Source organism: Prionailurus viverrinus, chromosome B1 (assembly GCF_022837055.1).
Source record: "Prionailurus viverrinus isolate Anna chromosome B1, UM_Priviv_1.0, whole genome shotgun sequence".
NCBI classification, from domain to species: Eukaryota; Metazoa; Chordata; class Mammalia; order Carnivora; family Felidae; genus Prionailurus; species Prionailurus viverrinus.
The window spans coordinates 21,182,091-21,206,004 of NC_062564.1; the positions used below are offsets into that span (position 1 = coordinate 21,182,091).

At 41.9% G+C, this 23,914-nt stretch overlaps 1 protein-coding gene across 1 annotated transcript in view; it reads left to right on the forward strand.

Annotated features, from left to right (window-relative positions):
- MTMR7 (myotubularin related protein 7) overlaps window positions 1-22,947 on the forward strand; it is a 107,203-nt gene extending 84,256 nt beyond the window's left edge. The window contains exons 8-14 of the mRNA XM_047854828.1: window positions 10,825-10,934; window positions 11,444-11,569; window positions 13,360-13,409; window positions 15,732-15,932; window positions 17,215-17,355; window positions 18,854-18,980; window positions 22,067-22,947. Of these exons, the coding sequence (XP_047710784.1) occupies window positions 10,825-10,934; window positions 11,444-11,569; window positions 13,360-13,409; window positions 15,732-15,932; window positions 17,215-17,355; window positions 18,854-18,980; window positions 22,067-22,429 (1,118 nt within the window). The 3' untranslated portion in view covers window positions 22,430-22,947. The remainder of the gene's footprint in view (window positions 1-10,824; window positions 10,935-11,443; window positions 11,570-13,359; window positions 13,410-15,731; window positions 15,933-17,214; window positions 17,356-18,853; window positions 18,981-22,066) is intronic.
- The last annotated feature ends 967 nt before the right edge of the window (window positions 22,948-23,914 follow it).

A 23,914-nucleotide genomic window follows, 5' to 3' on the forward strand; every position in this document is an offset into this window, starting at 1 on the left:
CTGAAAATTGGGAGTACATAATACCCTGCAGGGTAGATAATGTAGGCATAGCACCAGGCACAATACCTGCATATTGTAAGTACGAAGAAGTAGGTGCTACCGTAGTGATCTCAGACGTTCATCTGTACCTCAGATGGTTATTGAGAGTTTTCTACATGCTGGGCATTGGATAGAAAGATGCTTCATTCATTAATGCCAAACAAAGTACTGATTTTGATGCAGGGTAAATATCGTGGGCAGGGAGAAAAGATGCTTACTTGTTACTGAGGGCTGTCGCTAGGTAAGTCAGGTGGTTGAATGTTTTAACTGGACGTCAAAGCCAAAGACTTCATGTCTAGGTGACATTGTCAAGGAGAAGGCAAGAGGCAACAAAGTGATTGAAGGAGAGAATAGTGGCTGTTTTAATCCTAATTAGCTTTTATCGTGACATTCACGGACACAATTCAAAGGTTAATTTCACCCTCAAATTACTGTTGGATACTTCGTTAATCATGATGGCTAGGTTTTGGATAACTAGGACATTTACACAAGGAATGCTGGTAGAAGACGGTGCCTCCCATGCAACTAAAGATAGACATGACTAATTTTAGTGACACGGTGAGCTTTTTTCCACAGGGCTGTCGTTGGAATTTGGCAATTCAGGAGTTCCTTGCCAGGGCCTGTAAGGTGTGAGATTTGGTGAGAATGTTGGTCCTGGCGGCTCTGTCAGTGGGTGTGATGACAGTGGAATGGGTCCCCGCCCACTACATCCCCTGCAGCATATGCTGCTTCGTTCACCACTTCACTTATGTGCTGCCCCCATCTTGATCTTCAAGATTCCTGGGCCTGCTCTCCAGTGCCGACCGCTGACATTGTACATCCCCCCTGACTTCCCGGCCTCTCACCATTTTCTCCCAGTCTAGACTTCTCTATTTCCATTTGCTTTAAGTTTCCTATTTAGACATTAAGCCTTACCTTCAGTTACGTTCCTGTTTATCCTGGCTCAGTTTGCTTACTGACCTAATTATCGTCTATTTGTAGTGGGGAAAAAACACGGAAATTGGAGTCAAGGGAATGCGATTCCCATCACAGCGTACTTACTGTGCTGATAGTGTGTGGACCTGGTACTCTTCTAGAAGCTGAGATAATTAGCCCTACTGCAGGTGGGAGGTTGTGTCAGTTCGTGGAGAGAAAACTACCAAGCCCCAAGCCTTCCATATGGTAGATGTAATATAAACGGGCACGTGTGTTTTTGTATTTATTTGCTGCAAATTGTGTTCTTAGACACGGAATTCACTTGCAGAGCTAATAAATGCTGAGGGTATTTTTGGTGAACCTGCTGCTCAATTTCCTTTAGGCCAGTGGTAATTAGTGTTACTGGAATGTGTGTGTGTGCATACATGGATGTATACACCCATTCATGTTTATTAGTAGCTGGACCCACACACAGACTCACTCACATGTCTGCCTGTGGATACTGTTTTCTCTGCTACTAATTCAGGCAGTGCTAACAGGTATACGGAATTTAGGCTTGACTGTGCCTTACCAATTTCTCTCATCATCCAACTCTTTAAAAGAAAACAAGGCTATATACAAACATGGCTTCCGTGGTGTTATTGTATAGTGATTCCAGAAAACAGCATCATGCACAAGGCTGGAGTCATTTTAGAGAATAGTCACTAATCTTGTTGGTGTCCTGTAGAGAAGCCAATATACAGAGGTGTCCAGTTAGTGTAAAGTTCTCTATAAAGAGGACCCATGTTGCTTGGCCTGGATAGGGAGGAGCATAGCACTAACACTCATAAATGGGATACAATTCATGCAGAGCTCAGAAGTTATTCTGTGTCACCATGGTGGGCTCTAAGTAAAAGGCAGATTATAAAACAGGCGTAACCAAACACTTCCCTCTCAGAGGCCATCATTGAGTCCTCTTTGAATGGTTTCACCTGCTAGGATTTTCTGTGAAGGCAGATGACTACTATTTTGCCAGTTCGTTGAAGAACATTTCAGTGGGCTTGGCTTTTTGACTCTAAAACGGGAAAGGGACAAATCAAACATCAGCAGAACTCGGGTGGCTGTGAGGCTGGTAATTAAGGGAAGGCCATGTACACTTTGACGTTAGATCTTAGGAGACAAGAAAGACCAACATCCCAAAGGGTTCAAATGGAGATTATCTTTGCATCTTCGCGGATCCCACCCAATAACCATATATGAAAAAAATGAGATTGGTGTTAGGAAATATCTAAGGAAGATTGTCTAAGTCTTATTTTCTCCCAAGCAAATTTCTTATTTCCAGGCCCTATAGTTATATATCTCTTCCTTTTTTAAGTGTTGTTTTTATATGTTGATGGGATATAGATGCCCTGTTATGTTAAACAAATACTATTAGACCTGGGCATTAAACTCCTGGTAAGTAAGTACAATTGTCTGTAATCTGTGGCATATGTCTCTGATGTCAGCTGCAGTGAACTTCGTTCAGCCAAATGGTTTGTAAATATTGGTTTGGGTTTGGCAACAAGAGTGAACAAATCGGTATTTCTGTCTTATCCTGAGTTTATCCAAACCCGCCAGTTTTAGATTTAAAAATGCAGGCACTGATTGTCTTATTCTCAAGTGTTCCCCCATCTGTCCATGTGTATTAATCATCTGCAGAGCTGATGGCATTGACCCCGCCACTCGGCCTTTGGTGGGAGAACATTCCCGGGGCTTACCTTCTTTGAGAACCTGCTTGAGGTTATTTTACTTAGCGTGTGCAGTTTTTAATGTTCCTGAGAACAGAAATGTTAGACCAGGAGCCGTGCTCAGCGTGGGAAGGAAGGAGCTGGCCTGGCAGGAGATAGAGCAGCTTGTGCCCTTGCTGAGTGAGCTAAATGGAGAAGGAGGCACTGGAACATTCTCTCTGGCAGTCCCTTGTAGGGACTTGTTTCTGTGAGCTGTCTGTTCCTCTCTTGCTTTTGGCACAGACCATCTCCAGGTTAGCTGGAAAGCCTGGTGTCTTTATTTTTAAACTTGCTGTCATTTCCATGCCTTGTGGGAAGAGAAGGTGAAAAGGATTATTTGTTCTTGGGCTGAGCCTCAGGGTTTGGACGCCAAGATATCCCTCATGCTCCCTGGACTTTCTGAAATAAATGGGAATGCCAACTAGCCCTAAGCCCTACTACGATAACAACCAGAACGTTTGGCCTATTTAGTGAAAAGAAAAAAACACAAACGTTTGCAAGGTAATGTTATCTTGTGGAAGATTTAAAGGACAGTGGAGTCCTGAGACTCTACGTGGTGGAATGTGTGTATTTTAGGATTAAGTTGAACACTTTGGGTCATGGCCTGAGGTTAAACAGAGAGACCAAACAGCAGGCGCCCTGGGAGTGGGGAGAGGTCCCAGAGGGTACTGGAATTTTGCTTCCCACTGGGCTGGGTGCACTGGCACAGGCGAGCCTGCCCCCTGCAGGAACTGAGTGGTACTGCTGGGCAGGGTCACGGGGGAGGGAAGGCAGGGTGTGCTCAGTTTTAACGAGAGGCTGGCCCTCTGCCTTTGCATTAGATTCTGCAATCTGTCTTCACACTGGCTGCACACACCTGAGCTCCCGGGAAGATTTATGAGGTGCACCCTGGCTAGCTTGCCTTACGGTGTCGACTTTGATGTGCTCTCCTCCTAAAACTGCCCGATGTGCCTTGGAAGGCTCCTTGGCCCAGGCTTGAAGCCATCTGCCCTTTGCCACCTCCCTTCCTAATTGCCCTTTTGCCAACTTTATAAAAGACAAACACACCCTTGATCACATCCTCAGTCTTACTCTGATGTATTATTCCAGGGTGTGTGAGGGAATCCATAATTTAAAACGTTATTGCAGGGATACATGTGCAAAAACGGTTGGAGACTGCTAATCAAGTTCATCTTCCTTGAGCACTCTAAGTCCCTGCGTCCCAGACAAATAGAATGAAAGGCACAGGTGTGGACAGTTGTAATTTTATGTTTTCTAGGGCTGCATTAAAAAAAGTGAAAAGAAATGGATTTTTATAATACGTTTGTATTTAACTCAGTATATCCAAAATTTTATCATTTCAACATGTAATCATTACAAAAACTATTAGCGAGATATTTTTTATTTCTTTTTCATACTAAGTTTTTGACATTCAGGACATACCTTGCACTCATAGGCTATCTCAGTCCAGGCTTGCCACGTTTCAGATATTCAGTAGCCACATGTGACTAGCGTCTACACTATACTGGATGGTATGATTCTAAGTGATAAAGTGTATCACCTCTAAGTTGATAGTATGTGGGAGCCAAGGAGTATTTAGAGTGGTTCATGTTTGAATTACAAAAAATAATACAACTGAGGTCGATAGACATTGCTTAAGAGCATGGACTTTGGAGCCAAATTGAATCCCAGCCTACACTGCTTATCAGCTGGTGACCTTGGACAAGTTACTTAACCTCTCTTTGCATTGGTTTCCACTTTTACAAAATAAAGACAGTAATAGTACCTTCTTCATATGATTATTATGAGAATTAACAAGCTATTGAATATAAAGCACCTGAAGAATGTCTGGCATCTTAAAACTTATTTAAGTTTTGCTCTTATTATTAATAGTAATGGTACTAGTTTTAGTTAAATCTAAGGTAGCTGTGGTGTGGTGGCAGAAACTCTAGGCTTGTTTGTCACAAGACTTGTGTTCTTCTCCCATTGATCACTTTGTGTTTTAACCTTTCTTATTTAAAAAAAAATTTTTTTTAATGTATACTTATTTTTGAGAGAGAGGAAGACAGAGCATGTGCAGGGGAGGGGCAGAGAGAGAGGGAGACACAGAATCCGAAGCAGGCTCCAGGCTCCGAGCTGTCAGCACAGAGCCAGATGCGGGGCTCGAACTCACGAACCTTGAGATCTTGACCTGAGTCGAAGTCAGAGTGTTCTAACCTTTCACAGCCTCAGCTTTGAGATTTGGGTTTGAATGAGTCTGTACCTTCTGCCTGTCAGGACCCCAACCTGGATGAACAGACAATAAAGCATATATCATAGCTCCTGGCATAGTTTATATGTATGATCTCTTTGCACCCTTCAGGTAACTCTCTGAGGAGGGTGTTTTATACCCATTGCACATTTGAGCAAATCAAGGCTCGGTACCTAGCCCCACGTTGCATTGTTGGACACAGCTGGAATTTAAATGTTAGGTTTGACTCTGAAGCCTGGGGCATTGAACAGTACCACATGCTGTTGCCCACGCACACATCGTGATTATTACTAAAATGTACAGGTTAGTTCACATACAACCAAAGTCTAAGTGAAACATGGAGGCCTTCCCATTTCCCCCAGATGTCAGATTAAGCTAATATGAAATACCGTCTCATAAGAACATCTAGAAATGCCAGATAAATATAGCAACCATTTACTTAAATGAGTAACTGAACTTGTAAGAAAGAAGAGGAATAAGCCATCAGGTAGTCAAGACCACAGTGAGATACCACTGCACATCCACTAGGGAGGCTGTAATCAAAAAGACAAGTGATTACAAGTGTTGATGAAGATGTGGGGACATCAGAACTGTCTTCACAGCAGGTGGGGATGTAACACAGTGCAGCTGCTGTGGAAAATAGTTCTTCTGGCATTTTCTCAAGTGGTTAAACCTGGAGTTATGGTGTGAGCCAGCAAGTCCACTCCTATGTATGTTTTCACGAGAGGTGAAACATACTTCACATGAAACTTGTACATGAATATTCATAGAAGCATTGTTCATAATAGCCCAGAAGTGGAAATAACCCAAATGTCCATCAGCTGATGAGTGGATCAAAAAATGTAGTGTATCCATCTAGTGACATACTTGGCCTTAAAAAGGAATGAAGTACTTATGTGCTACAACTTGTATGAACCTTGGAAACATTATACTCCGGAAGAAGCCACTCACAATGAGCCACATATCGTATGATCCTGTTTATATGAAGTATCTGGAATATGCAAATCTATACAGAAAGACAGTAGATTAGCGGTTGTCTAGGGCTGGGGGAAGGGGAAATGCGGGTGGCTGCTAATGGGTAGGGGGATTCTTTTAGGGATGATGAAAACATTCTGAAATTGATTATGGTGATGGATACACAAGTCTGTGAATATACTAAAAGTCATCATACACTTTGAGTGAATTTTAAGTCAAATTTGATTATAAAACTGTTAGAAAAGAAAGAAGAAGAAATTTCCAGGTGCCAGAAGGAAAGGGTGGGGGTGGGGAGAGCCATCCGTTTCACATGTTGTGGGAGCCTTCCTTCCTCCTACTCCAGTTCACATATGTAAAACCTTGGATTGTGAGCCTGTTCTGCCAGTGTTCACAAGACAAGCAAACATTTTAATTTGATAAACGAGCGATGTCTTGTGGTACGCATCTTACGTGATGCCGAATGTCACAGGATAACCACTGAGCCAGTGGTTCTTGAAATTCATTTTGATAGACGACTGTTTCAGATTACCTGTTTCTGGAACAAATTATGCTCGCAAACCAAGGCTTTACTGTGTATTAAACTCAGCCCCAGATTACTGTTCTGCTATATCATATAATTGGGGGTGTTAATCCTGTATCTTGTTTATCTCTTTGCTTTTACCTGAGAACACTGTTCCTTGGTATATTGTTATTTTTTATTGTATACTCATCTTCAGTGAAGATTTTCTGTGGGATTCCATAAAATTATGGAAGTGTTGCTCCTGAACAGTTTTTTGGTTTGCTTCTGCCACTTATCATAAGACTCCAGCCCAAATATGAAAATTTATTAACTAGGGGATCCTGGATATAAGGAAAAGATCATTTTAGATCCTAGACTTGTATGGGATTAGACCTAGGGTTTCAACATCTCAGGACAAAACATTTTTTTTCCCCCTTGGGTAAATTTTTATTTTCCTCATGTCAAGTCCAGGCATCCTGGTCATCACCCTGAGTCCACAAGTGGATTATTTTTAACGGCTCAGTTTGATACAGGGAATCTCAGTCCCAACCCCCGCCTCACACAGACCCAGAACTCGATCTTGCCTCTGCCCCAGTTATACTTAGCATAATGATGCATATAGTCACCCATTTTCCCCCAACCCCCACTAAAATGATAAGGAAATGAGCCTCAAAAAAAAAAAAAAAAAGGCAAAGACATGAACGAGTGGGACAGTGGGAGAATGGGAGAGGAGGTGCCAGCAACAAAAATTGCAACACTAGAAAATGGGTGGATGAATAATGACTGACTGGTTAACCGACTAGAGAAAGGCTGAAATTTATGGTGGGAGTGGTGAGAAACACTGAAGCAAGCCACACAGCCCCGCGGACCCTCAGAAAACTCCGGAATGAGGCATCACGTTCCTCTGAATGTCTGTCCTTAGACACCAGCCTCCTCCCTCACCTGTGCTGCCCATTGAAGGCTCTTCCCTCACCTCCACAAGGGAAGATTAGTGATGAACTTTCTGGAAAGGTTGACTAGAGAGACTCTGGGCTCATGGACAGCAGGCATAGCTGGAAGAAGGGGCAGGGAATAGCAGGCCAAAGAAGGGGGATTAAGTAAATGTCTGTGTATGGAAGAAGACCCATGCTTCTCCTCACTGCTCTGCTCTGAGGACACTGGCATCCAGTCTTATGGAGTTGCTCAGGTATTTGAAAGTCCTTTCCTGGGGCCTGCAGCCATTCCAAGAGAAAGGACTTGCTGATCCTGAAGTTTGGGGGCTCAGACGGCCAGATCTCACACGGCAAAGCCCTGAAACTAAGAGGTCTGTTCGTACACCCAGCACATCCAGTCACCTGTTAGTGCCCTGCGCTTACATATGAATGGACAGAGATCACGGGGCACTTGAGGAAAGCCCACCATGGAAGACAGAGACAACACACGTGCTCGCACACACATACATGTGCAAGCAAGGGAGCAAACAGAATGAATCTAGAAAAACCAGATTCATCCTGAGAGTAGAAGCAATGAAAACAAACAAACTGCCATTGATCCCCATAGAGAAATAGCACTGGCTGACCCGAAAGCATCGGCAAGCACAGCTGTTGGCTAGTATGGGAGAGAGGGATTCTCCCGCCTGCTGCTGAGGATGCAGACTGCAGAAGCCCCTGTGGAGAGCGGTCTGGGGATATGTGGTAGGACCCTATGACCCAGCCCGGTTCACTTATTGACATGTATGTACAGGGAGATTTTTTCACAGGGAGACTGTAGTCACATATCTTTTGAGGCACTGTTTGTAAATACTGAAAAGGAGGAAACAACTCACTAATAAGAGTAGGGGAATGGATACATAATCCAAGACGTAGTCATAGAGTAGAATATTATATATACTTGTCAAATGAGTGAAATCTACCTACATAATATGGATGTCTAAAAAATAAAATTTTGGATAAAAAAATCAAGTTGCAAAAGGCTTAGAAGTGTGAGAATAATTAATAGTCATGAGGGCTAACATATAAAACAACATATGAAATAACTCTTTGATACAGGGGCTATTATCCCCACTTTACAGCTGAGAAGACTGAGGCACAGAGAGGCTATGGAAGGTGTCCAAGATCACACAGCTAGTAAGTCGTGAAGGGGCGTAAACCTGCCTGGCGGTGTTCGCAGACTTAAGATGGAAAAGCAGGATGACATAGGAACATGGGACTTTATTTGTAACTTTTTTTTTTTCCAAGAAAGGGCTGAAATAACTGTGGCTAGTTTGAGAGTCTGCTACATCACTTAAAAATCTTTCATACGTTGGGGCGTCTGGATGGCTCATTTGGTTGGACATCCAACTCTTGATTTTGCCATGATCTCACGGTTTGTGGGATCGAGCCCCGCGTCAGGTTCTGTGCTGGTGGTGCAAAGCCTGCGTGGGATTCTCTTTCCTTTCTCTTTCAGAATAAATAAACACACATTTAAAGAATCAATCTTAAAAAAACGAAATCTTTCATATGTTCAGATATCTCATAACTTAACACACGGTAGTGGTTAAGGACACCATAGCCTTGGAAAAAGCCTGTGAGGAGTCCCCAGGGCCCCGGGGCTGCCCCACAGGGCTATGACTTCTGTGCATTGGTCTGTGTATTTTCACTGAGCTCCAGCAGAGTACCTTTTCCTGTGCTCTGACGTGAGTGGCCGGGGATGGCACTGTAACCTCTGACAAACGGACAGCGCTTGGCGTCAGAGCGATGCCAGAGAGAACGCCGTTCGCTGGCTGCTTGTTAGGTCACCGGAGCAGTCTTCCCGCTCAGGAGTTTGGAATTTTGCCTAACCATGTTGATAATTATAAAGGTTTTTTTAAGGAGGGCCTTTTGCTGGGAATTTTGGTGTTATTGCCTTCATCATTGCTGTCATTTGTGACTCAGAATTGGAGTACTTGTGTGTGTGTGTTTTAACGTGGCTGTCAAATTGCAGGAAATGAGAGAGTGAACCATCTGTTCCGTGGCATATTGGAGGAAAGGCCAGTCGATAAATTAAATATTGTAGTTAGTCGTCGTCTGTATTCCAAGTATGTAATACTTTTGAAGAGTTAACGAAATTGAATGTGGGAGGTTAGAGCTGGAATGACACTTAGGTATAATGCAATACACCTTCCCTATTTTAAACATGAAGAAATAGAGCCTCAAAAAGTGGAAATGACTCGCGTGGGACCATATAGCCACTTCCTGACAGCACGGCGGGGGGTGGAGGAGGGCGGGCAAAAGGGCCCTCCGCTCCCTGCATGTGTCACTGCATCACGGAGTACAAAAAAATAGGCAAACAAGCGTAAATCTATGGGACATGACGTGTCGTTGGTTGATTTATAGGATTCCTCAAAACTGCTTCCTGGGTATAAAACACACAAACTTTGGAATGTAATTATTTCTGATCCATAGAACACTAGCTCTAAAGCTTTTTCATGCTTTGTTTTAACTAAAAGGTAACCTCTAGAGGTGAAATTGCTTGCGATATTATAGAAGTGTTGACATGCCTGCCTTAGTTGTGTAAATATAGATAGCAAGATGATTCTAGCTTATCTTTATTTTCAGTCAAGGGAAAACTCCTAACTTGATGTTGGAGAAGCAGGTGAGAAGGACAGGTTCTCATTTTTTTAATTTCTTTTTTATTATTTATTTTTTTTTCAGAGACAGGGGCAAGCAGAGGGGGGGGAGGGGCAGAGGGAGGAAGACACAGAATCCGAAGCAGGCTCCAGAGCTCAGATCTGTCAGCTCTGAGCTCAAACCTTGAGATCATGACCTGAGCTGAAGTCGGATGCCTAACCACTGAGCCACCCAGGTGCCCACAGGGCTTCAACTCACGCCCCTGAGATCACAACCTGAGCTAAGATCAAGAGTGAGATGCTCATCTGACTGAGCCACTCAGGGCAGTAAGACTGCCCCAGGCCTTACTTCCAGTGGGTGGGGGTTGCTGGCAAGAAGAGTTGGAACATTTCTTTTGAAGATGTTTAGGATAGTTCTGTTTTGTGTTTTCGCAAAACCCAAGTGGTTGGGTGCTGCAGAGTTCTAGCTGGGCGGGTGCTGGGGGCGTTACAAGAACTTTCCCGTGTAATGTGTGCATTCATGTACTCCTTAGTGCCCCAGGGCGAGTATCTTAAATCCATCTTCTCTGCGGGACATTCTACTGTGGTAACAATGATTTTCATTAATATTAGGGTTTAAACTTCACAAATGGAATACTTTTGAAATGCGGCATCCCGGATGACGGGAGAAGGTAGTAAGAGCCTTGCCTGAAGTGGTTCGGTAGAATCCATTTTATTAAGTATGGGCATTTATCTTGACTTAATTTCTTGCAGAAAATACTACAATGAAGGAATCATTAACCAACCACCTGCAAATATGATCAGATGCAAACTATGAAATTGCCTTTATTTTGCTTTCATAACATCTGTCTTGCAGTGTGCGAACTTAAATCTCCCTCGATGAGTGACTTTCTGTGGGGACTGGAGAACTCTGGCTGGTTAAGGCACATTAAGGCCATCATGGATGCAGGAATCTTCATTGCAAAGGTGGGTGAGAAGGGCAGAGCAGCCAGCGGACTGGTACTCTGACTTCAGAACAGGGATCCTGCCTGCTTCCTCCCCATCTGCTGCGGCCGCCACGCTAAGCTGTGCCTCGCCGAGTGGGGAGCTGGCTTTGCAGACCACAGTTTGCCCTCTTAGGATGTGCAAAAGAGAGGACAGTCTCGGTCTTTCCCTTTTGGGAAAAGGACTGAGGCCGGTAACAGCTGAAGAATTCGAGTACGGGAAAAGTCTTAAGGAACCCAGAGGGGAGGGAGGGTGGCTTCTGGGCGTGTGATGGGAAGGAAAAGTTTTGGTCACCAGCACCAAGCCAGCCCTTACGCTCCCCTAACTGGATGGGGCATGAGCACTAAATTAATGAGCCGTTTTCAGTTATGTGGGGTTTTTTTTTTTTTCTTTTTCTTTCTGTAGGTATAAAAGCAAACCTAGTTCTGATGAGACATTTTTCCTTTTTGTCCCCATTCTTCCTGACTCTTTGCCGATCCCGTGTGTTTCAGGCAGTCTCAGAGGAAGGGGTGAGTGTGCTGGTTCACTGTTCTGATGGCTGGGACAGGACCGCCCAGGTGTGCTCGGTGGCCAGCCTCCTGCTCGATCCGCATTACCGGACTTTGAAGGGCTTCATGGTGAGTGTAACCCGCCTCGCGTCCCATGCAGGGCCTTGAACAGAGTGGACAACTTGCGGCAAATCTGTTTCCCTCTTGTTCTTTTTCTCTCAGTCCGTCAGCAAGATTAAGAGGCAAAATGTGGAAAATGGTCTCGGAGTAAAGAAGGGAACTGAATTTCTGGGATGTTGGGACCCATTCGATTTGGCACTATTAAATGTGAATTTGGGGGCGAGTACACAAGATATTCAGTAGTTTGCAAAGTAGTGAGTTTTACATCCTCTTTGCTCATAACTATTTCAAGTTTGAGGGAACACGTGAACATGTAATAACAGGAAATGCTTTTCAGAAAAAAATACTCGGAGCAAACATTTTCTGTATCGTGCAGGCAAAAGGTCCTTGAGAGGAAAAACCGTTTTCATTGACTGCTTTTATGTTTTAGATAGTCCTTCACAATTCTGGAGTATTGAGAATTTCAGTGTTTTTGTGTTCTTTGTTGAAAGTATGAAGTCCACCCTTTCCTAGATTTTCACCATTTAGGTGTGTGTCACAGCGTGACCTGTCACGTCCAAGTGCAGAATGTTGGTGTAGTTGCCTGGAGTGGTGACGCTCTGGCCGAGGTGGAACCCTTGTCTTCAAATGACGGCAGGGGCTTCCTGGTGACTGGCAGATTGCCTGGCTCTTGCCTCTTGAGCCATTTAATAGAAAGTGCTCCGGTGGATCCTGAATCCATGCTGGGGAGAGATGCCGACAGGAGCTGAACGTGTTGCTTCTACTGCTAGATTCCCTTCATCGAGTACTGTCCCCCGGCACTCAGGGGGCAGGAGGGAAGAGGCAGAGGCAGGTTTTTGTGATGGGCTGTCTCTCTCTTCTGTTTTTGAAAGTGAGAACTTCCAGTGACCTGTGATAGCATTGAGACTTCAGTGATACTCCTGCTTCAGACCCCTCCCCTGGACCGAGGTTAGGATTCCTTCATTTCCATTTGGACAGCCGAGGGTTTCGGGGTCACACGCTATTTCACGCCAGCCTCCGCCACCGACTCCTTTTGATTCTGCCCCATTAAATTTATGCGGCGTCAAGGGCAAACTTCAGCCACTCCATATTGTTTTCAAGGGACATCTCTGGCCATTTTAGAGCATTGGTGATAGTGACAGGATTGCTCTCTAGTATTAATTTTTTTTTTAAATTCAGACAACTGGAGATTATACACTCATGTTACCTCAAATCCAAAGCAGGGCTGGACTCCTCTATTATGTCCCAGACTCCCATCATTTTACAGTTTTTCCAATGTGTAATAAAGATCACAGGAAAATATTCCCAATGGTCTCTTGTAAGGACGTTGGTATTTGATGTAACTGAAGACATAATGGTCAAGAGACAGGCTTTGGTGTAGAAAGGGCGAGGTTATGAGTTAGCATCAACCACTTCCTACTAGCCTGATCTTAGGAGTATTTAACTTCTCTTTCAGTTCTCCCTTCTGAAAAATGGGTGATTATACTTGTCCCACAATGAAGAGAGATTATACGTGAAGTAATATGAACAGTGGTTTGTAGGAAGCACCCACTGGTGCTGTTACCCCCTTTCCAAATATCCATTCCCATTTATTTTTCCTGTGGATGACCTTCACCTTTGCCCTTCTGCTGTGCATATGCGTCTCTACATTGGTGGATAAGGAGTGCTTATTCATTTGCAGGTTACCTGAGGATAGTCACTACTCCAAGAACCTTTGAATCCTTCAGCATTGTTGGTTGGGGTCTCTTATTTTTCCTTGTTTGCTTCTCTCCGTGATACTTATATTCTTTTTTGTGTAGGTATTAATTGAAAAGGACTGGATTTCCTTTGGTCATAAATTTAATCACAGGTAAAAAAAAAAAAAAACAAAAAACCAAAACCTTAAAAATCTGTTTTGATGTTTAGGATAGAAAGATCTATTTCTGGAGTTTTCAATTGAGTGAGGGGGAAAATAGCCTTATTTTTAAAGTTTGTGGATTTTATTCAAAAAGTTAAAATTTTGTTGTATATATCGTATCACAGATAAATGAAGTTCTGAGCACTCTCAGTATTTATTTGTTGGGCAGAACTAATGTTAAATTGTTCCAGAGAAGACAGAAATACTTCTTTGTTCATTGGCCTAGAAAGGATGAGCTCTCCCTTCCTCCTACCACATACGTTTGATTTATTAAACTATTCCATTTTCGAAGTGCACACACTTTCTGAGCTGCAAGATGAGAAATGTCTGTGGAACAGTCTCTCTTTGACCTTTCACCCTGGGAACGAACTTGGGCTTGTCCTGGGTATTTGTGTCACAGGTGAAGTATGTCCCAGATGTCGGAGGAGAGGGAACATAGCCCAGTTTTGGAGCGAGACAGATCCAGCCCCAAACCCAGGCTGTGGCATTTATGAGCTGTGTGGCTTGGTCCTTATTGTAGGGTCTCCCATCTGCAAAATGGGGATTCACTCCCTGTTCCATAGGGTTATAGCAAGGCTTTTTAAAAAGTGTATGTAACTCGTCTAGCTCCTTGCCTAGCTATATAACTAAGCTTTCAGTAAACAGAAGCTGTTGTTTCTAGAGCCACCAGCGTCCTTTTGGTCAGTATTGATAATGCCTGACACATGTTCTGTGTTTAATCTCTGAATGGTGAAATGTTGTAGCTGGTGTAATCTAGTCTTATGGTGCTAAGAGTTAAATTTTAGGCAACATGGTAATAGTGAGTTAGGTATTTGACATACACTTTTGTTTCAATGTTTTTTCCTAAAGTAAATTCTAACTTCATGGAACTGCCCATATTTAATGTTCTCATTTTTGCATTTAGCATTAATCATTCATTCTGTGGTTTTCTGGAATTCTTTTTTTTTGTAATTATTTTTCCAAGAAAGCACAATGAATCTGTTTGACAAAAGAGAATACTAAAGCCCCCAAACATTTGACATTTTTTTTAAGTAGGCACCAAGCCCAATATGGGGCTTGAACTCATGACCCTGATTAAGATCACATGCTCTACAGAGTCAGCCAGGTACCCATTAAGTAACCTTTTTAAGATCACATTGTTATTTTCAGTTTTGGGGTTCTATCTTCTAGGCAGTTAGCATCTTTCAGACAGAGGATATGGACAGAAAGAAGGTGGAGATGGCTGAAGACTATCAGGAAAGAATATTTAGCGCTCCTCACCCCTCCGCCTTTTTAATGCTTATTTATTCTTGAGAGAGGGAGAACACAAGCAGGAGAGGGGCAGAGAGAGATAGGGAGACACAGAATCCCAAGCAGGCTCCAGGCTCTGAGCTGTCAGCACAGAGCCCCAGGGAGGGCTCAAGCTCGAGAACTGTGAGATCATGACCTGAGCCTAAGCAGAACACTCAACCGAAGCCACCCAGGCGCCCCTAGGCAACCCTTTATAAAGCTACCAAGTTGAGTGGAATTAAAACTTTTGAGAAGTTTCCAGACAATTTCTAATGTTTCACTCTTGGAAAAACTCCTAAACTGATGATCTTTGCTCATTTCTATTCCTAAAGTTGGTTATCCATTGCTGAGAAGATGAGGTTCTATATTATTTTGTATTTGATGGCACCCAAATCATCCTTTTGAATTGTAAGATTCATATAATAGTGTAAAGGACTAGGTGGTCTTCATTTAAAGGTCAATATAAATGTGAGGGAGGAGATTGTGATGTATTCTTGGAAAACCAAGATGGGAGATCTGAAGGCAGATGGGAATCTGGCCACACGGAAATAACTTTGTGATAGGTTTTGACATTGCTCTAGAAATACCCTGAGATACTTGGGAAGCCACAGTTTTTTCAAGTTGTCTTTCTTCCTCTTCCTTTCCCAACAAAACAGTGCAAAAGTGAAAAAGTCTCTAAAGTTGCTTAGACATTTCTTCCCACACTCCCACAAGTCACTGATTAAAATGAAGTCCAAGATTTACTTCAGAAGTCCTGATGTACTTTTAAATCTTGAATGAAAGAATGCTCTTCTGCCATGGAAAGTTCCCTTGAATTTGATCTCTTGCATTATGTCCCTTCTCTACCCAAGACCTTCAATACAAAGTTTCTCCTGAAAGTGGAATTTGTTTTTTTCCATTTCTGTGCTCCAGGTCTGTAAGGTTTATTTAGAAACTGAGGTTTATTTTGTGATTGTTTTTGCATTTATAGCTTTCTCATTTCACAAACCCAACTTCGTTTTATAGATATGGCAATCTAGATGGTGATCCAAAAGAAATCTCTCCAGTTATCGATCAGTTCATCGAATGTGTCTGGCAGTTAATGGAACAATTTCCCTGTGCCTTTGAGTTCAATGAGAGATTTCTGATTCACATTCAACATCACATTTATTCCTGCCAGTTTGGAAACTTCCTATGTAACAGCCAGAAGGAGCGACAAGAACTCAAGTGAGTGCTTTGCTGTTTAATTTTTATCTAAGGATTTTGTGACTGAGAATTTCAGATGGCCTTTTAAAATTCCGAAGACTGTTGTAGCTACATATCTGTACTGACAGATTAAGGTTACTTTCCTTCTCCTGACACCACTTCATACCTGGTTTGGTATCAGCACCCGACAAAGTGAGGTACGAGCTTACACACCCCAGTGACAGCCACGGACAGGGCCGTAGACCTGACACACGAATACTGAAAGGAAACTTCCTGGAGTCAGAGAAAGTGATTTTTGAGTTTAAAAGGAAACAGACATCTGCAGTGGACATACTCTCATAAGAAGAGGTGCAAATCTAACTGGGAAAGAAGCAGATTTGAAACCCAAGTCATTCTTTCATTAAGATTAAAACTGTACTGCTTTTATCGAGAAGGAAGTCCATGAAATGTAGCATTGAAAATAAATTACAAAGTCAAAAGCTTAACAGCAGAGTGCTTTATGAACTGCAGTGACAGAAGAGTTTTGAAATGTTCATAAGATAAAATGATGTTAACTGTAGTGTATATAGTAATAATCAGATTTAATTTTGGAAATGATCAAGTAAAATCGACTCCACTGCTTTTATGCTGTCAAAACAGACAGTGTAACATTCATTCACTTTTTCTCGTGAATACTGGGTGGTTTTTCTCTCGGGAGCTTCAAGTGTGATTCCTGATTAAATGGTAATGATTTCAACGTAGCAGAGGGCATCCTTCAAGCTCACCTGTTTTCCTAGACGAGTTTGTGGTTTGCTGTGACGGACCAGCCAATTTGATGGTGTCTGCTTGGGTGTGAATCCTGGCTATTCCACTCACTAGCTATGGGACTTTGAGAAACTGCCTAATCTCTCTTAACCTCAGTTTCCTCATCTGTACAATGGACAGATCTCATAGGAGTTCAGTGAGGACCAAATGAGAGAAAACAGGTGAAGCATTTAAATAGTACCTGGCAAATAATACAACGTCAATGACTATTTGGAGAAGAATCCCCTCCCCCCAATTACATAGCAGTTTTATTTTACACTCAGGGGAATTAAACATCTTGTCCAGGCCAGTACAGGTAGCAGAGAAGTTGAGACTGTTACAGTGCTCTCCTGCTGACTCATGAAGACACACACTCAGATTGTCAATTTCCCTGCTACAGGACAGGGACACTGGATATGCACGTAACAATTAGTGGTCCCTTTCCAGCTTTGACAATTACATATCTACGATTTCTATAAACCAAGACAGATAATTTTCAGGCTTATTTTCTTTATAACAGAATTCAAGAAAGAACATACTCTTTATGGGCTCACCTGTGGAAGAATCGGGCCGACTACATGAATCCTCTATTTAGGGACGATCACAGCCAGACCAGGGGAACCCTTCGTCTCCCCACAACGCCGTGCAACTTCCTGTACAAGTATGTAACCCTCTAGGACCTTACTAGGTATGGTTATGAACTTAGATTCTGCCACTGTTTAATATTTGGAGGCTAACGCATATGAAACACTGAGCTTCAAGGCTTTTTTTGGACATAAAACACACGAAAGAAGGATGCTTGTTAAGTATCTGATCTAATATTCTTGCCAGTGTCTCCTCTCCCTCTTCTTTCCCTCTAAATATGGAACTGTCTTTAGAAGTTGGTGTTTTATAATAATGATGCTTGAAAAGTGTAAGTTCCAGTATTACTTAAAAGCAAAAAGCAGGGAGGGAAGAAGAAAGGAAGCAAGAAGGGACAGAGGAAAGGAAGGATGGATGGAATAAACCAAGTGCCTTGTAAGTTAGATGTGGAATCACAAGTTTAGGTGGTGACCATGACTTACCTTCTTTCTCTGCTGTATTTCCTCCTACTCGAAATATTTCCTTGTGGAAGTCAGTTATTTTAAGACTGTCTATCTTGGGATGGGGAGAGGAGTGTGGCATCCTATATACTCTATTCGAGCTGCATGTTATACATTTTAGCCTTTGGCTTCTTCTCCATATGGAAGTTTTATGATGTGGGAGGATGTCTCAGAGGTCAGCAAAAAAGACAAACACACAGAATCAACTGAGAAACCACATTCCTTCTCCCTGCTCACCCCCAACGTACTTAGTGGCTTTTCTTCCTCTACAGTGTTTTTCCTCCCTCAATTTGTGTTTGTTCTGAATTATCTTAATTATTTTTTCAGAATTCTGAAAAAATGTTAATTCTGCCACACTAAAAAGAAAAAAAAAGTCTCCATGGTTTGTGTAAAATAGCAGTCTTGAGAGCTGCTGAGACACATAATACTCCTAATTCGTTAGTAATAGCCAGTCAAGTATGCCATTGGGGGTCAAGCACTGTTCTAGGCAGTGCTAGGTTTCATGGAGAAAACCATGAATGGCACTAAGTCCCTGCCCTCAAAGTGCTCTTCTAAGTAAAATGTGGATCTGCAGACATCCTTGTGATGATACTGTCTCTTCTCATCTGCATTCCAGTATGCTTTGTTGTATAGGATTAAAACAAAAAAAAAAGATTTGATGCAAACGGAAATACCAATTTTTGGTGGTTGTGATAAAAACAAGCCCCAACCTTCAAATTTAGAAGGTTCCCTTTGCAGCTGAGAGATTCTAAATGAGAGTAGAAGCACTAATTTTCCAAGCTTATGTGAAAACCAAGAGCATTTTCTTAAATAAGAAGAATATAACGTGTGCTACTTCTGTCTATTTAAGAAAGATCTGGGCCTTCTTATTCAGGACCACAGGTACAAGCAGACTCATGATGAATTTACCTTCCCAAGCAAAAGAAAGTACCAGCACGAAATCATTACCTTATGTAACGTGATTCGTTATTATTAGGACTCTGGGCCTCTGGCATGAAAGATACCTTAAGAAGACTCGAGAGCGTGATTTACAGACTGGGAGATGGTGGCATCGTAAAGCTCTGCTGTCTCTTCCAGGTTTTGGAGTGGGATGTACAACCGCTTCGAAAAGGGGCTGCAGCCCCGACAGTCTGTTACCGATTACCTCATGGCGGTGAAGGAGGAAACCCAGCAGCTGGAGGAAGAACGAGAGGCCCTAGAAGAAGTAAGACACACTTCCTGTTCACCTACTTTCTGTGCTTATTTCCTGACAAACACTGTTCCGTGAAGGCCTTTCGTGACTCGGGGTTCTTGAAATGAGGCAACGTAGCCATTTTATATCTTAGCCGAGTGGATAACCTGAAGCAGATGGCCACCGGGTGAGCGCCCAGGTAACCAAAGCCCAGACCTTGGCACTCAGCACGTTTCAGGCGTCTGGCCGGGGGCTCACTTACAGGGTTTGCTGAACTAGTTGCTTATCCCTACCATAGGTCACATTTTATCTTGTTACTGTTATTTGAGAGAACCAAAATGAATCTTCCTGGAGAGTACGTGAAAAAGGTGGGATTCAAAGTGAAAAGAACAAAATCTGACTTTGCACTTTTGTTTTATGTGCTTGTAAAAATTTGCTTTTTTTGTAAATCTATTATTACTTTCAATAATATTATTATATTAGCCTATACATGATAACAGCCGAGGCCGAGTTACCAACAGCCTAGTTTTTGGCTTTTATAATTTCCCAATAATTGGACAGGACGGTTATAATGTGCATATTTTTTCTAATTTTATAACTTTGCTTCCAGTGATACCACTGGTTTATTTAGTGGTTCCCTAAAACCGCATGGCTTCTTTGCTTCACTCTGCTTCACTCACCTTGTTAACTCTCCATGGCATCATGTCTTTCACTTGCTCAACAATTGGCAACCGATTGCTGTTGTCTGGACCTGAATTCTAAATTGAGACTAAAGGTTTAAATAGGATGAAAAGGCTTCTGTGCCCCCTTGAGATCTTACATACTACAGATAAAGTATTAGGATGAAGGCCGGGAAAATGTCAATAAACTAAGATTTCCCATCATAGTGCCTAAAACAGTACTATGACCTGAAGAGAACTTCCAGGTTTTTACCTTTAGTTTGATAAATTTCTAAATGGAAGTCGGCGAAATATCACAAGATGAGTTCCAACAAAGTCTACTTCATTTACCTGATAGTCATCTGGAGGTCGCCCCTAAAAGGGTGGCCTGGGGGACATGTATGATGGTTCAGGGACCCCACCAATAAGATAGTCATTTGGAGGTAGCTGGTGAGGCAGACCCCTGTGATGCTCCCATAACATTCCTAGGAAACATCGCCTTTCAAGATCTAAGTAGAAGATCTTAGGTCTAGGGTTGTACACTCAAGTACATACAGGAGCCAGATGGATAAAACACATTCAGCAAGTTAAACTACTGGTTTTGAGAAATTTTGAAGGCAAGCATAAATCTTACCCTATTATAAATCTGCAAGGGTTCAACAAATCCTCTTGAGACCTATGTGGAGAGCTCTACGTTAATTTTACACGATTGGAGAACAGTTTTTGACTCCGTGTATCAAAACCACCACCTCACAAAAACCCTAATGCCGGGGCTCTTAAGCCTAGAGATTCTGATGGAGAATCTTTAGAGTGCCACAATGATTGACTGTGACTTGCCGCCAGGGCGAGAGAGACCTTGAATTAAATAGCACACAGAGAAGTGAAATGATGCGCAACTTAGGTTTTTAGAATTCTGGAGCACTGGTAAAACTTCTATGAGTTTTGCCATTTTCAAGTCCACACATGTCTTTACTCAGCCAGTTTTATTTACTCTTCCTAAAGATACCCAAGCTTTAGGAAAGGCTAACGATTCTCCTGGTCTGTTCCAATATTCTTTTTGTTAAAATACTAAAAATGAAGGAAAAAAACTACTTAGAAAATCTGAAAACACCTTAATTAAAAGCCTTTGGCTCTTTTCCCTTATAACAAAGTCAAAACCCCTTAGCCTCGCGTTTAAGATTTTCCCACAATTTGGCCTAATCAACCCTTTCAACTTTATTCTCTACTATTCCCCTTGCTCAAATTCAACTGCTCTCTGCTTCTTGTACACAATGACATCTTCCTACTTTGGTGGTTTTCTTCTCACTGTCCCTCTTGCCATAAATGCTCTAACCATCACCAGCACCTGAGTTTAATTCTTTCAGAGTCCTATTAAAACGCTCCATTCCTGAAGCTTGCTTCGATCTTTTCCCTCTAGCTATCCCACCTGCCCTGTTAAATAATTTTTATCTCTTCCAAATTCTTACATCACCTGAACTCTGCCTCCATAGCCCAAGTTCTTTATGGCTGGATCTGTATCTATCTCAATTATGCATACTGCCCACTACAGTGCTCTTTGCACATAACAACTTAAGATGAATGCTTTTAAATTAATATGTAATACTTGATCTTATAACACCCCCCTTGTTGACACCAAAGGATGAAATCTGGTAAAATGTATTTTGAACAACCCAAATGTCCATCAGCCGATGAAGAGAGAAAACGTGGATATTCATGCAATGGAGTATCATTCAGCCATAAGAAGGAACGAAGTACTGATACGTGCTACAGTGGGGATGAACCCCGAGAACATGAACTAAGGGAAAGAAGCCAGACACATGTTATATGTGTTGTATGATTCCATTTATATGAAATGTCCAGACGAGGCAAATCCAGAGAGATAGAAAGTAGCTTAGTGGCGGCCAGAGCTGTGGGAGGCTGAAATGGGGAGTGACTGCTAATGGTTATGGGGTTTTCTTCGAGGATGATGAAAATATTTTGGAATTAGGTAGTAGGGAATTGTTGTATAACCTTGCGAACATACTAAAACCACTGAACTGTATACTTTAGAAGGAGGTGTTTTGTGGTTAAGTGATGTTTCTTAATTTAAAAAATTAGATAATAAACACCTCATTCCTGATGTTTTAAAAATGCATTTTGAGTTTACAGGATGAAAATCATCATGTAAAACATTATAGGTCTAGAAAGGATGACTACTGATTGCAAGGTGCTTTACCTATGTTATTATTTTTTTCTTTTTTTGCATTTTATAGAAAACCTATAGTAAAGCTGGTATTTACCTTCATTTAATTCGAGATGAAGAAACCAAGTCACACATAATCTATTTTGTCCGAGGTCATAAAGTCTAGCTTTGAACCCAAGTCCATTTAAATCCCGTGTTCTTAAGATTATACCTAGGTGGAAAGTAATAAATACTAAATTATTTATGATTTTTCCCTAAAAAAACTTTTTTTTTTTTAGAGGCTGGAAAAAATTCAGAAAGTCCAGTTAAATCACACTAAAGTGAAGGCTAAGCAAAGCGAACCCAGCAAACACTCAGGGTTTTCTACCTCAGACAACAGCACAGCCAACACTCCCCAGGATTACAGTGGAAACATGAAATCCTTTCCATCCAGGAGTCCTTCACAAGGTGATGAAGATTCTGCTCTCATTCTAACCCAAGACAATTTGAAAAGCTCAGATCCGGATCTGTCGGCCAACAGCGATCAAGAGTCCGGGGTGGAGGACTTGAGCTGTCGGTCCCCAAGTGGTGGGGAGTGTGCACCAAGTGAAGACAGTGGCAAGGACCGGGATTCTGATGAAGCTGTGTTTCTCACTGCCTGAAGTTTCTCTGTGGAGTTCCAAAATAAAGGACACACAAGAAACACTTTCCAAAAAGAAGGGAGCAGTGCAATTCAAAATAAAAAATCATTCAAGAAATGGTACATGTCTTTGAGAATTATAAAACGTAGCAATGGAAAGGGAAAAAAAAGTCCAGCTTTTACTTTCTTTAGATGCTGAAGAACAGGAAGTAGCCATTTCTTTTACCAACCATATATAAGGAAAAGTTATTCCCCATTTTTAGTTCTGGATTCTGAAAGTTTTGTTTACTACATAGCCCTGACCTCTTCTATCACCTGAGTTATTGGCACAGATCTTCCTTTCACAGCATGCATCTGCTCAGAGTGCCGACCCCTTCTCCCCCACCTGCTGTCCTCAGCCCTCACCCTTATTTCACTTCCAGATACGTATTTTGTTTTCGAAATCCCTTGACATTGCCTTCCTCCCTCTGTTATCGGTATTTCTAGTAACGGAGCACCCAGCAGAAACATACCCTTTGTGGTTAGCAGATGTCTCTGTAACTGACGAGGTCTGTAATTGCTTGAGCTTTTCAGGTTTCACGATCACTTTAACTTTTCTTTAGATAATATATTTTGAATTGTTATAATAATCTTGTTGCCTTTTTCTGCAATCTCATCATTCAAAAATTGCTGAAACTTATAACTCACTTTCTCTAACAGGTCTAATACCTAATAAAATAGAAATAACATTTACTCTTTGGTTCTTAAATAAGAATTCACATCACATTAAATATAACATTTTAAACTGTACATGTTACAAAATGTAACATTTTAAAACAACAACCTTTTATTACTACTCCGGAGACTGCGTTACCACCACCATGACTCCTGAAGTGTAACAAAGTTAGTAGTGTAATATTTTGATAAGAAAAAATACCAGTTAAAAACTAGAGAATCTGGTGGTCCTATTTAACGAATAGAAAAAGTTTTGTCACTGATCACTTTAGACACTGTGTACCTGGTTAATATGATTTAACAGTAACAACTGCTGAAAGTTCCGAAAAGTTTGTTTTGCTAAAATGCACATTTGAAGCAGAATCATTCTCCTGTCTTTTGGTAACAAATGGGACTTTACTGGGTTATAAATGTTTGATCTGAAGAAACTCAGCAGAGAAAGTTTGGACGGAGATAACAAACATTTACAACTGTGTGGTTTTTAATTATCAGTACATTCTATGATGTAAAGGGATTACTTTTACAGTCTACATCAATATTTTGAAATCTGCTAATAGGGTAACGTATTAAAAATTTTGCTGAAATGGGAACAAGGTAAGAGAGGGGAGGGGAGTAACATCACCAAGATGGTAACATAGGTAGTTCTTGAGTATACTCCCCTTCATAAGAAGGCAACTAACAACTGATCCTGGATAAGACACCAATGAAAGGATCCTAGAGCTCAGGAGTGAGGCTAAGGCACCCCGCAGCACAGGAGAGACCAAGATGGACTGCACTGGAAGGGTAAGAGGAA